The sequence below is a fragment of the Lissotriton helveticus genome, chromosome 12 (genome assembly GCF_964261635.1).
Source record: "Lissotriton helveticus chromosome 12, aLisHel1.1, whole genome shotgun sequence".
NCBI lineage: Eukaryota > Metazoa > Chordata > Amphibia > Caudata > Salamandridae > Lissotriton > Lissotriton helveticus.
The window spans coordinates 111,177,118-111,193,179 of NC_136073.1; the positions used below are offsets into that span (position 1 = coordinate 111,177,118).

Consider the following 16,062-nt stretch of genomic DNA (forward strand, 5'->3'; position numbering starts at 1 on the left):
GCGTACATCGCAGTAGCATGTTGTGGAGTTGTGTGTTGTAGAATGGAGTTGAGTAGCGTGTTGTAGAGTGGAGGAGTGTACAGTGGAGTAGAATGTTAGAGTGGAGAGGATACATCGTAGTGTGGAAAAGTGTCATAGAGTGCCTTGCCAAAGTGTTTCGTGGAGTTGTGTGTTGTGGAGTGTTGGCATTCAGTGTCATACAGTAGAGTGGTGTGTAATGGAGTGGCATGTCATGGAGTGGTGTGTTGTAGAGTGGAGTGGCATGTTGTAGTTTCTTTTGTCATATCTAACTTTTTAAATGTTTTATTTCAATCGGTACCGCAGTACGTTCTAAATGGTTCGAGGCATGTGGGCTGCTGAATTCATATCTATAGCATAGATCGCCGCCTAGTGTTGGGTCCGGATGATTGCACATTGTTGTCCTGGAAGAGTCTTCGAAGTATCACGAGATAGGTGGCTCCTCCCCTGGACTACAGTGCGCATGGGCATTGACTCCATCCTCAGATTGGTTTTTTCCGCCATTGGGTTCGGATGTCATTTCGTTATCTCCAGTTCGGAATCAACTTAAACTTTTCGAGGCCCTAAGGCCTTTTTCTATACGTCGGTATTGTTTGCGTTCGGTGTCCCGGTTCTGTTTCGGACTCAGTTCCCGTGTTGGATTTCCAGGGAGTCGAGTGACTCTTCGGTGATCGAGGCCCAGTCGACGCAGCAAGACCCTCGACGACAACGACATGGAACGAAGCCCGTTCAAGAAGTGTCCCGTGTGTGGTTCGAAGTACCCACACATCGACGTCCACCCGGTGTGCAACAAGTGCCTGTCGCCGGACCACAATGAAGCCAGCTGTGTATGGCTTGTTCAAAGTTTCGTTCGACGAAAACTCTTCGGCTTCGGCGCGTGGCGGCCCGGCAGTCGGCCTCGGCACCGGTGGACATCCTCGACAACGAAGAAGCAGGCCAACAAGAGGTTCGAATGCAGATTTCACCTCCAACGGTGGACATCGAATGCGAATACGACGCGGATGTCGGAGGCCTCGATGTTGAAGAAGTCGTCGACGAGGTAGGAGACGACGATGAGCCCTATGGGGCCATGGTAGATAGCTCCGAGGAAGAGCTGTGCCCCGTTCGAACATTTACAAAGGCTCAGGTTGAGGGATCGCCACTCTGCATTACCCAAGACCTTATACCAGCATCCACGGCCCCGTCTTCTGGCCCGGCTACGGACACCTCGGCGGAGCCGCCATTGTCGAAAACGAAACTTAAACCATCGGTGTCAACAACTACTAAAATGGACGAAGCACCATCGAAACCGAAGACGTCTGCTCCCCATCGACGCAGTCATCTTCCGAGGTGTCGAAGCGGTCGACGCCGAAAAAAGCTGTCGACCCTGTCAAGGTGCCGAAAGTGGTCAAGGTCGGCGAGCCGAAGCCAAAGAAGGCCGCCGACTCTGAGCCAAGAAAGACCGTCGAGCCGAAGGCCATCGAGCCGACATCAGGCAAGGGCGTCGAGCCGAATACCGGAACCCCGACGCCAGGGGTCAAGGCCGCCGATCCGCATCCGTCACCGTCGCCGTCCGCGACTGCGGCCAAGGACAAGGGTTGTGGCGCACCTAAGGAGGATGCTCCGAGAAGCAGAAGTCATCGACGCTCGGGTCTTCCCCTGGGGGTGGACAGAGGTCGACTGTCGGGTCGACGAAACCGTCCGCTTCCTTTACGAAGCAGGTCTCGGACTCCCTGAAGCGAATTAGGGACAAGGCTTCAACGTCGGTTCCGAAGACACCTTCAGCCCCGACGCCCGTTGTCTCGACGCCGAAGACTTCGATGCCGATCCTCTTCACGCTGCCGCCAAAGGTGGCGCCGAAGGCCTTCGCACCCCGCTCCGTGCCCAAGGACTCTGTGGTATCGATGCCGACTCGCCCGGCTGGGAGTTTGCTGCCTCAACAACACTTGCCAGAGGAGCACACAGAGCATATCATCGATGCCGACACCGGGAAGCTTACGCTTTACAAGAAGAAAGTCACGGCAACGCAACCTTTGGAGTCGTATACCATTCCTCTGAAGCGCAAAAGGCCTGCTCCAGATTCTATGGTCTTGGTCGAACCAATTGCTCCACGGTCTCCAAGAATTGCGACACCCTCACCCACTTATTCTGATGGAGAGGATGCAGGAGAGCAGGACGAGGAATATAATTTCCCAGCCAATACAGAGCCTGATGAGCAACAGGACTCCTGGGTAGGGGCAGGTGACCAAGGGGATCAGCACACCGTCTAGGACCCTCAGGTGTACAATGTTAAGACCTCTCCCACAGAGGATTCTGCGGCATTTAATGCCTTAATTGAAAGGGCTGCCATGAACCACGATGTGGAACTGCATGCTGACCCTGTGGATGTAGACTTCCTTTTTGACACTTTCTCCGCTGCTGAAAAGACTGTCAAGACTCTTCCTATGCTAAAGGGGGTCCTGAAACATACTGCGGACATCTTTAAGGAACCCACATGGTCAAGGGTAGTCCACCCTAGAATCGAGAAGAAATGCAGAGCGGCACCTGGCGATCCTACCTATATCAAGGGCCAGTTGCCATTGGACTCTTTGGTAGTTTCTAATGCCCGCAAAAGGGCGAATTCGCAGACCACCGGTGAAGCTCCTCCCCCAGACAAAGAATCGAAAGTGCTGGAGGCATCAGGGAAGAGTAGCAGCTCAAGCTGCCAATATCTGGCGTATATCAAACACGCAGGCGCTCTTGGCACGTTACGGCAGGGCACACTACGACACACTAGAGACCCTATTGCAACATTTACCAGACCAATATAAAGAGGCAGGGGAGATGCTTATCCAGGAAGGGAAGCTCATCACAAACGCTTCCATTAAGTGCGCACTGGACGTTGCGGACACTGCTGCCAGAGCAATTAATACCAGTGTAATGCTCAGACGGCAAGCATGGCTCAGAATCTCAGGTTTTAAACCAGAAATCCAAACTACCATCCTTAACCAGCCAGTAAACCCTGACAGGTTATTTGGTCCAGAGGTGGATACCACCCTGGAAAAAATAAAGAAAGATACTGAGACTGCCAAGTCCATGGGCGCTCTCCAGTCCCAACAGTTTCGAGGGAACACTTTTCGTCGCTCAGGCAATCGAGGTGTTAACAGAGGCCAGATGTCACAGCAGACACAGTTCAATAAAGGTGGGGCGCAATCCTCGTACACCAAGCAGAGTAGAGGAGGATACCGGGGCAACAGCGCCAAGGGCAGAGGCAACAACAACTCCCGTTCCTCTGCCACTAACAAACAGTGACGCCCTGTCACTGCCGCCCTGACCATCCAACACCTGTCGGGGGGAGACTCCAGCAGTTCCTGCCAGTCTGGAAATCCATCACCACAGACAGGTGGGTCAGGAAACTTATCCAGTTCGGCTATTGTTTGGAGCTAATATCCACTCCACCCAACATACCACCAAAGCACCGTCCTATGTCAGCAGAGCATTTGCACTTATTGCAGCAGGAGGTTCTTGTCATGCTGCAAAAAGGCGCAATAGAGCTCGTGCCAGTGGAGGAAGAAGGCACAGGGGTGTATTCCCTGTACTTCTTAATCCCAAAGAAGGACGGGTCCCTCAGACCTATTCTGGACCTAAGGCCCCATAACCAGTACGTTCTCTCAGAACACTTCCACATGCTAACACTGCAGCAGGTTCTTCCATTGCTCAATCAGGGAGACTTCCTCGCAACCTTGGATCTCAAGGATGCCTACTTTCACATCCCACTCCATCCATCCCACTGGAAATACCTCCGGTTCACCATCCAAAATCGGCATTAACAATTCAAGGTCCTTCCTTTCGGGGTGACCACAGCCCCCAGAGTGTTCACGAAATGTCTGGCGACCGTGGCGGCGCACCTCAGGAGACAAAACGTCCATGTCTATCCTTATCTGGACGACTGGCTGGTTCAGGCAAAGTCGGCCCAGCAGTGTGCCGCCGACATGTCCCACACCATTCATCTCCTTCACGGTCTGGGCTTCTCACTAAACTATCCGAAGTCGCACCTTCAGCCAGCCCATGTGCGGCAGTATCTGGGTGCGACGGTAGATACTCTGGCAGCCACGGCTCAGCCAAATTCAGTGAGGATCGACAACATCCAGTCGCTGATACAAAAGTTCAGACCGCAACACTCCCTTCCAGCAAGAGTGTTCATGCAGTTGATAGGCATAATGGCCTCCTGCATCTTCATAGTCCCGCATGCGAGGTTACATATGCGTCCGCTCCAAGAATGCTTGGCACATCAGTGGACTCAGGCTCAGGGACAGTTGAAAGACCTAGTGTTGGTGACCGGTCGGGCGTACAACTCTCTGCATTGGTGGAATCCACACAACCTTTGCAAGGGCCGACCGTTCCAAGAGCCTGTGCCACAGATTATCATGACGACGGACGCATCTCTCCAGGGATGGGGAGCTCATGTACTCCACTACACGGTGCAGGGACTATGGTCGACGCAGCAAAAGAGGATTCACATCAACTACTTGGAACTGATGGCAATCTTCATGGCACTGAAGTCCTTCAAAGTACATCTCTGCAACAAGGTCGTGTTGATCCGGACGGACAACATGACGGCAATGTACTATATCCAGAAGCAGGGAGGTACACACTCTCCACAGCTGTCTCACCTGGCTCAGAGCATGTGGAAGTGGGCCATTCAGAGGAACATCTTCCTCATGGCGGAACACCTCCCGGGCAAGGACAATCAGATGGCGGATCTGCTCAGCAGGTACAGCCACCAAATGCACGAGTGGGAGTTACACCCATCAATACTCCAACTGTACTTCCAGCAGTGGGGTCATCCAGAGATAGACCTGTTTGCCACAAGGGAAAACGCAAAATGCCAAAGCTTTGCCACCAGGTTCCCTCACCCACAGTCGCAGGGCAATGCGATATGGATGAACTGGTTAGGCAGATTTGCGTACGCTTTTCCCCCAGCACCTCTCATACCGCTGGTGGCAAGAAAGCTAAAGCAACACTCGATGACACTCATCCTGGTTGCTTTAACGTGGGCACGCCAACCATGGTACACCACGTTTCTAGAACTCTCCGTGGTACCGCATCAAAGGCTGCGCCTCACACCCAGGCTCTTGACGCAGAACCATGGCGAAATTCAGCACCCAGGTCCGCAACAGCTCAACCTGGCGATCTGGCTCCTGAAGTCTTAGAATTTGGCTACCTTGACTTGCCCCCTGAATGTATGGACATCATCCGGGAGGCAAGAAAGCCCACTACCAGAGCTTGCTATGCAGCGAAATAGAAGCGGTTTGTCATTTACTGTACAGAACACAACATCAACCCGCTAGATGCATCCATTCCTAATATCATCTGCTATTTGTTACATCTTTACAAATGCAATCTAGCATATGCTTCCATTCGGATACACTTGTCCGCCATAGCGGCTTATCTCCAAAACAGGCAGCACCTCTCTGTTTTCAGGGTGCCTGCCATTAAGGCCTTCCTAGAAGGGCTGAAGCGGGTCATCCCTCCCAGGACCCCGCCAGCTCCTGTGTGGAACCTCAACGTGGTCCTCACCAGGTTGATGGGCCCGCCTTTTGAGCCTCTCCATTCCTGTGAGATTCAATTCTTAACATGGAAAGTGGCTTTTCTCATTGCCATTACCTCTCTACGACGTGTTAGTGAGCTACAAGAGCCATTTATTCAAATTCATTCCAACAGGGTGGTGCTGCGCACTAACCCTAAATTCCTTCCTAAGGTGGTTTTGCAGTTTCATGTTAATCAAACCATCGAACTGCCCGCATTCTTTCAGAACCCTGAAACAGTAGCAGAAAGGATGCTCCACACTCTTGATGTCAAAAGAGCGTTGATGTACTACATCGATAGGACAAAAGACTTTAGAAAAACACAACAGCTCTTTGTTGCCGTCTCAGCCCAGCACAAAGGCAACCCCATTTCCAAAGCAGGTATAGCCAGGTGGATCGTTAAGTGTATTCAAATTTGCTATCACAAGGCTAAGCGCACTTTAACGGTCCCTCCCAGAGCCCACTCCACCCGCAAGTTGGGGGCCTCTATGGCTTTCCTTGGTAATATCCCTTTGGAAGATATTTGTAGAGCAGCCACATGGTCTACACCACATACCTTTACCAAACATTACTGTGTAGATGTGCACTCCAAGCAGCAGGCAGCTGTAGGGCAGGCTGTTCATAAGACACTATTTCAGACTTCTGCAGCTGGCACAGGCGGCCGCCGTTAATGGAGGGACTGCTATGTATTCTATGCTATAGATATGAATTCAGCAGCCCACATGCCTCGAACTGAATATGCTACTTACCAGTATGCATCTGTTCTTGGCATGTAGGGCTGCTTACATTCATATCGCCCGCCCTCCTCCCCGGCGCCTGTAGCGGCTGCAGACTTTTCTTGCATTTACTCTTAGGCATGGCCATCGCTTACACTATTACACTCCATCTTTGCCACAATGGCTAAAAACAATCTGAAGATGGAGTCGATGCCCATGCGCACTGTAGCCCAGGGGAGGAGCCACCTATCTCGTGATACTTCGAAGACTCTTCCAGGACAACAATGTGCAATCATCCGGACCCAACACTAGGCGGCGATCTATGCTATAGATATGAATGTCAGCAGCCCTACATGCCAAGAACAGATGCATACTGGTAAGTAGCATATTCAGTTTCAAGAATGTACAGCAGTGCTCCATAAACGTTGTTTAAAAATATATAAAACATTAATAATACCTTTTCCTACCTAAACATACTTTGCTAAAGGGCCTCATTTGTTCCAATGCAGTAAAAAAAAAGTAATAAGCTATATTTCACGTTCAAATCCAGAACAAAGACAAAGTGTGGCCAGTACAGTATGGCTACCTTTTTGTTTTGTAGAAATCAATACGCTGGGAGTGAATCTACATATCCTAAAAGATGACCACTGACAACTGGTGCAATGGGTCACCGCAGCAGGGAGACTAATAATAGAGCGTCCCCTTAGCCCTACGTGAAAGACTTGCACTTTTGGAAGGAAAGTCCAGATCCCAGAGCTTAGGGCGGAAGACGCCGTAAACAGATTGTGGAGAAATAGCATTTGTCTGATTGACCTGCTGGAGCAAGTGGAAGTGAGATACATGCTGCACTACCTAGAGAAATGGCTACATGAAGTGATGGCCCCTGATGGACTTTCGCTTTTTTTTATCCTCTGGAGAGTTCCGGCAGGAACTCCCCTGCATTTTCGCAACCAGTGGTAGCAAGACAATCTACTACAGAGCCCAGGATTATATTCTGGATCACGCCAGAAAGACTGGGGACATTATTGTGGACAATAGTAAGGTTATGATCTTCCCAGACTTCATTAAGAAGGTGCAAAAATAATGTTCTATGTTCTTAGATGCAAAACGGTGGCTCCTTCAGATGGGCTTGACCTATGCCTTGCTGTTCCTGGCCAGGTTGCACGTCGGGGTGCACTTTTTTCAGACCCCACAGGAGGTGTGGGAATGGATTGATCTGTAGGCTGGGCCCAGCCGGAGACACACACAGCAGACACCCAGACTGAAAAGGTTGACACGCAACGAGAGGAATAACCACAGAAGCGCCCATTTAGGCGAAGAGGTCCAGTGAGATCAGCAGAGGTGTTGGCAGCAATGAGTGTTGGATGGGTGAAGACAACACCCGTGACTCGGACATAGGATATGGAACAAACTCATCTGACATGGAGTTTCTTATAGTGATGCCTGTCACTGCAGATGACCCTATTTGAAGCAGACACTGTAATGTAAGACTGAGGCTTTTTGATTGGGAGGTAGCCAGCTGGGCCACGTGGAGGAAACTTGCAGATGCCATGTCGAACCCCTGGATCTGAAACTGATTTTGCCTACCAACGACCTGATAGGTGGGACCCTAGTGAGGAGTTCTTGAATGGTCAGATTCAACTTTTGTTTGCGGTTTGCGTGGGTCCACCCACGAGTGTTAGCAATTTGGCTGTGCGTTTGGATGGGGGGGGGGCTTTATCTTCTTTTTCTGGGGTATGGGAGCTGGGATGTTTGCTGTTTGACTGTTGGAGAGAGCTGTAGGAGTCCTGCTTAGTGGGTAATTCACTCTTAATTTTTTTTACAATTTTATTTGGCTGAACATGCAGCCATAAAAGTACAGAATAAACAATGAAGCAATATAAAAAGCAGACGCCAGACATTCAACTACACAAGCATTTGCAATTCTAATGATTCTGGAAGCCTGCAGTAACATCTTTGAAATAGTTTTAAAAATCTATGTGCTTAATCAAAGTGCATTGGGTGTCTAGAGCGCATAGTTGCCCTTAAAAATAGGCCCCCATAAAAGCATTTTTCATCATCGTGCATCTATTTCAGAAAAATAAATCACTGCATGCAATGTGTCAAATTTCTAGATTTGAACATATTTGCATATTTCTGATTTAAAAAAACACAGAAAAAGGTGAAATGAAGCATGGACTGTTTTAAAATTATTTTTACATGGGCAGACTAGTGAGTCAAAATTGTGCTGAAAACCTAAAGGAAAGCAAAGTAGGTATTTTTTACGATCTTTGTCACAGGCTAGACCATATTTAAGTAAATTTCTTATTAGGAACGCCTCGTCATTTTTCCATATTGAGAGCCATAGCTAAGAGGGGCAGGTTTGTACTAGATCATATATATAACTCGGTCCCAACTCACTGTCAAATGAAGTGGGGTGAGGAAAGGGGAACAGATCAGTGCTTGCGACAAAAGCATTTTTCTTCTGTTTGGATAGCTGATACGTCCCTAATGCCCCAAACTCCGCCCCATAAGTTGCAGCTGGTACACATTGCCTGGAATTAATTTGTAAATTGGGTGACCGCTCAATCCCCTGGTGGGAACGGTAGACTAAAAAGTGAGCCAGTCACCAAGAGAGCTTAGTTCTCCACTTGTCTATGTTAGATAACTATGATCCATTAGAACCCTAAGATAGGAAAAGGTGTTAGTACTATCTAATTCACTCCCTGTTCCACTGTTGGATGGTGGAATGTCTCTGTAAGCCCGAGAACAGGTGGACTTGGGTAGTAGTCTTTATTACGATAAGATGGCAGCCCCCTCGATTTACAACCTATTATCCTGGAATATTAGGGCAATGCACAACATAGCTAAGAGGTATAAAGTTCTTTCGTCCCTCAATGAGCGAGGGATCCAAATAGCACTCCTCAAAGGGACGCACCTAATAGTTAAGGAAGGAGCAGCCCTGCAGTGAAGATGGAGGGGTCCGGCCTACTATTACCTACTTGGCCTATGCGAGAGGCACATTGGAGTGGATATGGCCAGGGGTTCCCTCCACTATCCCGGTGATTTGATTGAACCAGCGGGCAAATTTATGGCGATGACGGGCCACCTGGATGGTAAGGACGTAACAAAAGTCAATGTCTATGTCCCAAATGGAGATCAGGAAGTGTTCTTTGTGGAGCAATCAAGAGTATTGGCCCCCTGCCTGATAGACTCAATCATTATTGGGGGAGGGAATTAGAATTGTGTAGCAGACCCCCTACTTGACCGCTCCCATCCACCACTGAGAGATTCTCCAGCTATTAGAATAGCCTGTCTTTTTTCTGACTGGCAGGCAGAATGAGGAATCACTGACTCCTGGCACCTACAACACCCCCAGGAACAAGATTACTCATTTTTTTTCTCACCTCTCCACGTGCTCCTGCGTTTCTTTGCACTCCAGACATCTATGGATTGGTGCAAGCCATTGAATATCTACCTCCGTCCACATCAGATCATAATTCCATCAACTTTGCTCTATGCTATTGAATCAATCCCTGTAAAGGATTGGAGTTTTTTTTAGAGAAGATAGCAGGCCAGGTTTTACGTAAATTATGTCAATTTAATACGCTAGTTCCAACAGCTGCTATTAGATCGGAATTTTGATTGAGTGGGGCCTGTGTCCACAGCATTTCCAGAGTTTTACGTTGGGGATACCAGTTAAAAAATAGTGAATCTTACTCACTAAGAGGTTTCATGTGTCAAGAATTCTTTGGTGGTATGGGTGGGAAATACTGCTTATATTCGTGACTTCTCTCTGGCACTAAATGTTTTTGTGTTCAGGAAGAATCTGTGATGTCTCTCAAGCTATTAGAATTTAAATCCTTTGTAAACAAACTTATGTGGTAAGATCAGTTTTAATAGAGATATTGAGTTCTGTAATACTAAAGAGAGATTAAAGATAATAGCCAGGACAACTTCCCCGAGACTTCCCCAGAAATATTTAACTTGGAACTTAGATCATGGAACAAAATGCCGGTTCTCCTTATTTCGCATAAATCTCCTACCTCTAAATATTTTAACAGCATACTGGTCCCAGAATTCGAAAAATTGAAATTGTAGAAAATGTTGTGAACTGAGCATTCAGAACCTGGATCATGTTTTGTTTGTCCAGCACTGGCCTTTAATCGTCGTCGCTGGCTTAGGCCAATGTTTTTACAAAATGGTGTTAAGCTTCAGCTCGTGACTTTCTCTTTAGTCCCAAAAATAAAGCAGTTTGTGCAAAACTGTTCACCTTTGTCAAGGAATTTATATACATATTTTAATTGTATATTTTTCAAATGGGATGTAATTCCTGAGCCGTTGCCCCACTGTGTAGTCTTAATATCCTCTCCTATTCTCTAATGTATGTCGCATTGTTCTGTCTACCATTTTAAAAGCTTTTGCATATTTAATTTTTTTATTTAATTTGCACATGATCCGGTTGTGCTCTAATAGTTATGTGCACAATTCAGGAAGCCCGGTTCCCTCTTTGTTGGCTGCTAATTCCTTACTTTACTCCTTGAAATTGCTATATGTTGAAAAAATTGTAATCGGAGTGATTTGTCATTATTGCGCTGTCACATGTTTTTATTGCACTTTTTGTATTAATTGGTATGTATCCTTTTAAGTGGACCTCATTGGAGTTCCAAAGCTTTAATGAACTGAATTGAAAATGTTGAGTAAAGATGGAAAGCAATCAAGTTTGTTTTAGAAAAAAAAAAAGTATTTCTGGATTAATACTGGATCAGTCCCCAGTCAGAGACTATTATGGGAAGCCTTCAAGTCCTACCTCTGGGGATTTGCATAGCCAAAACATCATGGGCCCTAAAGTAACTCGGAAATAGCTAAATATCTTAAAATCCACAATTTATGATCTTGAGAGACAAGACACTCAATCTGTTGAGACAGCTATGATGTTAACCTTACATACTGTACGTCTTGAATTTAGAAAAAAAAACACAGCGTGAAGTTAGATTTTAGGGAAAATTTTCCACCTCCAGCACCTACGGATAAGGAAAGGAAAATGCACTATAGCACCCTGGCCTGAATGCTAAATCCCTCCTGTGCTACCAGTGATAATACGTTGATAGAAAGGGCAGTTGATAGAAAAGGCCCTTGTATGTTATTCTGCTTTAGATAATCGTATGACACTACACACTCTTCTCGAGTACCATATTATGAGATAATGACCTCAGCATACGTAGATAAACAACTATAGCCTGGCTGGAAATAGGTAGAAAGGAAGATATGCACCAGGAGCAGATGGGCTCACAAATGAATTGTGCATTTTTGCCACATAAAGCTCACATATTTCAAGGGTTAACTCCCCCAGCACTTCAGAGGCAGTGATAATAACTATGCTGAAACAGAGCAATCCAGAAGCATCCTGTAGTTTCTACAGAACTTTATTATGAATCAACATTGATAAGATACTAAAATCATTATGGCGATTTGTCCCTGGTCACTCAGCAGCATGCAGTCTGCGAGTTTTCTTAATGTCTTTTGAACTGCTGCATCAAGGGGTGAGGGCAGTGTTTTTTGACATAGGCTTTTGACTCCCTGAAATGGGGCTACAAGAGTGCCATGCTGTGTAGAATGGGGATGGGTGTCCGGCTAGTGGCATGAATCACCCTGCTCTTTACATGCCCCACCACTGCAGTTAGATTTATTGAGCTACACCTGTACCATTTGATATAACGTGAGATACTCGACAGGGATGCCCCTTATCCCCACTGCTGTTCCCTTGGTGTGCACACACATCATCAGAGAGGCATACAGTTTGAATGGTGTTGTTTTTGCTGTTCTACCATGCAGAGGATATTCTGCTCTGTGTGTGATGCAAAACATGTTTAAAGACAACAGGGTAACATTTAACAAATTATCTGACTTTGCCTCTTTCCTTGGCTGAGCATATTGCCCTTATGAGAATGGGGATCCTTCCAGACTCTTATAGCTGTTCATGAACCTGCCCATCACTCTTGTTTTGTCATGAACCTAAAATACCGAATGCTAATGTTGGCATGGGTAGACAGGCAGCACACAGTGGAATGGACAACATTGACCCTACCTGGTGGACCCCCAGCGCCACATTCAGAACTTTGCTTTGTGGTGCTTCAGCGCACATCACAAGCTTCTGGTTTCATTGGTCCAGTGAAACACTCCATTGTTACTTCTTTGAAGTAACTCCACACCACTGATGGTGTCCGGGCACATCTGAGGAACAAAACTAGCCGGCGAACAGATAGGGTATTACAGTCTCTCTCCTTCTCTGGGCCATATGTATCCAGCAGAATTGCATTCGCAAATGCTGAAATTCACAGAATTTCGGCGTTTGCGATCACAATTTTACCAAATGGTATGTGTGAGGCAAATCTGCGTGCAAAATAATGAATTGCGAAATTTGCGATTCCTTATTTTGTGATTGCATTTATGGAATCGCAAATTTTGTGATTCCTTAAATGTAATATAGGAAGCACCAAAAAAGTGCAATTTAGCCTTAAGGAATCGCAAATTACCACCAACTTCAAGTTGGTGGTAATTTGCGATTTCTTTGAAAAATGCACTTTTTGCATTTTTCCAAGTGCTATGTGAAGTACGTACATCCATGCCCTTAGGGCATGTATATGCGCCACATGTGCACCCATGCTTATTTCAGGGGGGGAAACAGGGTGTCCTTTTGACACCCCTGCAGCCTTGAAATTGCATTCTCAATTTGCGATTCGCTAATTGCTAATCGCAAATTGAGATCGTCTTCCCATTCATTCCTATGGGCCTCTAGGCCCATAGGAATGAATGGGGAGGTATTCCTTAATTGCAAATCGCAATTTGAGATTCGCAATTAAGGAATATGTAGGATTCGCGAAATTTATTGCAAATCCTACATACATAGCATTTTGCGATTCTCAAATATCGATTCGCAAAAAATCGCTATTTGAGAATCGCAAATGGAGATGTTGATACATATGGCCCCTAGAAACTTTGCAGGCAGATGAACAGTGGGCCTTTGTTTGTGCCCAGGTAAACGGTATGTTGCTGAATAATAGACATGCACTCGTCTAGGTCTGATATCTTATTTGATTAAATTTGATTAAATTACTCCCCAACAGAGTTTAAAGCTATTGGGATTATCAAGAATGCAACAAGACTCAGGTGTTCACCTAGTGAAGCTGATTTCATACACTCGTCCTAGTAATGCCAGGTTTGACTGCTTTTTGGAAAGAGCTATTCAGTGAATTACACTTGATGACACAATTTAAGACACACCCTCACACCTGGTAGTGCTACTAGGACATGCCGGAGATATCCTGCTCCCCAGTAGATACAGTCTTGTGTTGGAGCCTCCCAATCGTGGTAATGTGGGGGGGGGGGGGGGGGGGTTACCGGTCCACTCCCTGAGGTCCATGTGGGCTTAAAGACCTGTTTTTCTGCAATGATTCATCGCACACGTATACATTTCTCCTCCAAATCTTCTGATGCCCAAAGGGCATCTGGACCCTAGGAGAAAAGACCTACACCAAAAAGAGGGGGGCCCGAAAAATGATTGGTGAAGACTTAGCCTATTCTATATACTGGGCACGCATGCTACATGCCTGCACATCAATACCACTGTCTAGCCTACCAGTACATTTATTGTTGTGTATATCTTGTAATATTGAAACGTGTGTTAGATGTTGATATTAAAAATTACTACTAAAAAGTACACTTTTCATGAAGGCTGTTTGTTTCTGCTACATAAAATCTGGTGTAATGGTATCATTGTTGTGTTGCAAACACAAGGAGACGATGGAGGGAGCGCTAAAACCTTTGAGACACTCACCGCCCCCCCACACCCCGCCACCCCCATCACAGATCTGGGTTGAATCCATCATTGTTCTTTAGCTCCCTTCGCCACACTCGTTCAAACCCAGCTATATGCAAATCAATCTTGACCCTGTGCCTCATGGGAACAGTCCAGCCCGAACTGCCTAGCCAGACCTTAATGTCTGTCAGCAACAGGTTGACTTGTAGTCTATAGTAATGCTTTATAAAATAAATAACATTGGAAAAAATATCCAGTTGGCAAGGGATGGAACAGTGGCAGAAAGTGAAGTTGAAAAGAGAACCTATTCATGCATAAAGTCTCATTCCAAGAACGAATGCTGGAGGGAAAGACCACAGACTTCACTTGTGTGTTAAGGTCTCTGGATGTTTCTGTTAAGCTGTGGCAGTCTCTTTGATGCAACCATCCTGCAGTCATATTCTTCCTCTCTTCTCCTCATTTAGTCCCCATTTTGTCCTGTGTTTTAGTCTTTCCAGTCTCTCTCTGTCCCCCCATTCTCTCACCATTCTGCCCTTGTGCCTCCCTTCGGCCTCACTGTCCTCTTGTTTTCTGCTGGACAGTTTTTCTCTTTTCCTTCTGATCTCTCCCAGCTTTGTTCCTTACTAACTCATCTTTTGTTGCCAAGATAGAGTTTAGATAAAAGGAGTATAAAACTATGTTGGTCTTGAGCGTATACGAAGTACAATCTGGTTTTATTCATTACTTGTAATTAGATGTTTATCTCTCTCTCTTTCTCACCCAGGAAACGTTTGGATTTATTCCATTTATGCCCCAAATTATACAGACCCCACTGCTGCAAACTACTGCCACAAGGGGCTCTACCTCTACGCCTTCTGGATTACAACTTTGGTGTACATTTTCCTTGGACTGTTCATCGTCATTGGCTGCTGTGCGCTTCTATGTGCCTGTTGCATGTCGTCCAGAGCCTCTTCGGAAGTCCCTGAGTAGAAAGATAGCGCTGAACCCTAACTCCTGATTGACATATCAGTAGACTTGGTATTGTTGGGTGTCAGGTCAGCAGACGTCATCTAAAAATGTTTATTTACTGGTCTACTCCTTTTTCTGTCCCATCAGCAGCTCTTCTGGTTCCTGTTGCAACAGGTTGTACTGGGCAAAAGAAAACCCATGGACCCAATAAACAAAGACCAAAAGGAGTCCATTAAAACCAATAGAAGCCAAATGTACGGGTATGAGGTTGACAAACTAAAGGTCACAAAGACCTGATCACTGGTCGTGTCATTGAAAGTGTGTAATTTGAAGTCATTAAACACCAATATTTTCCAATAAAAAGCCTAATGTAATCAATCGAGGACAGTTTTTTAATCCATCAGGAATTATCTTTAATGCAGCCTCCAGGCTTCTGCCTGAAGAAGTCAAGAACAACCACCTAGGTCTGATGCTCAAGAGGAAGTGGCCAACTTAGCTTAACTTTGACCTCCACCCTCCTTCCGGCTTCCTGAAAAAGGCCTCCAGAAGAGCTCCAGAAAGGGTACACCCATGCAGCTCTTTGAGTAGAGTATCATCCTGTTCTTGAACCCCGGACCTTTTTCTGCTACTCCAGTGAGAAAAGTCTCTCCCTCCATAGAATTTGCCACTCCAAGTTCAAATTCACACCATTTTAAGACCGTGCACTGTTTCTGCATATAATATTCAAAGGGGCTTGAAGTGTAATATGGGGCTTTGAGTACATTTTTCTGTGAAAATATGCCTGACAGTCAACTTTAATTTAAACAAGCCTTGCACATGTCAACCGGTCTGGCTTATAAATAAAAGTGCCTCTTATTCTTGCACTCACACACCCATTCATCCACCCACTGACTCATTCTTGCATTTATCCACTTGCACAACCAAGCAGCCCCAAAAAACTCAACAACATTTGCATGGCAGTCATATGCTTGCAATAACAAATAAAATCAAACATATGTAAATGGCAGCAGTTAACCATATTGCAACTGTATTGTAC

At 46.2% G+C, this 16,062-nt stretch overlaps 1 protein-coding gene across 1 annotated transcript in view; it reads left to right on the plus strand.

Annotated features, from left to right (window-relative positions):
* The window catches only part of LOC144799756 (transmembrane protein 272-like), a 116,182-nt gene extending 100,778 nt beyond the window's left edge, over positions 1–15,404 (plus strand). Inside the window, exon 5 of the mRNA XM_078671286.1 lies at positions 14,842–15,404. Within this exon, the coding sequence (XP_078527412.1) occupies positions 14,842–15,047 (206 nt within the window). The 3' untranslated portion in view covers positions 15,048–15,404. The remainder of the gene's footprint in view (positions 1–14,841) is intronic.
* Positions 15,405–16,062: the final 658 nt, after the last annotated feature.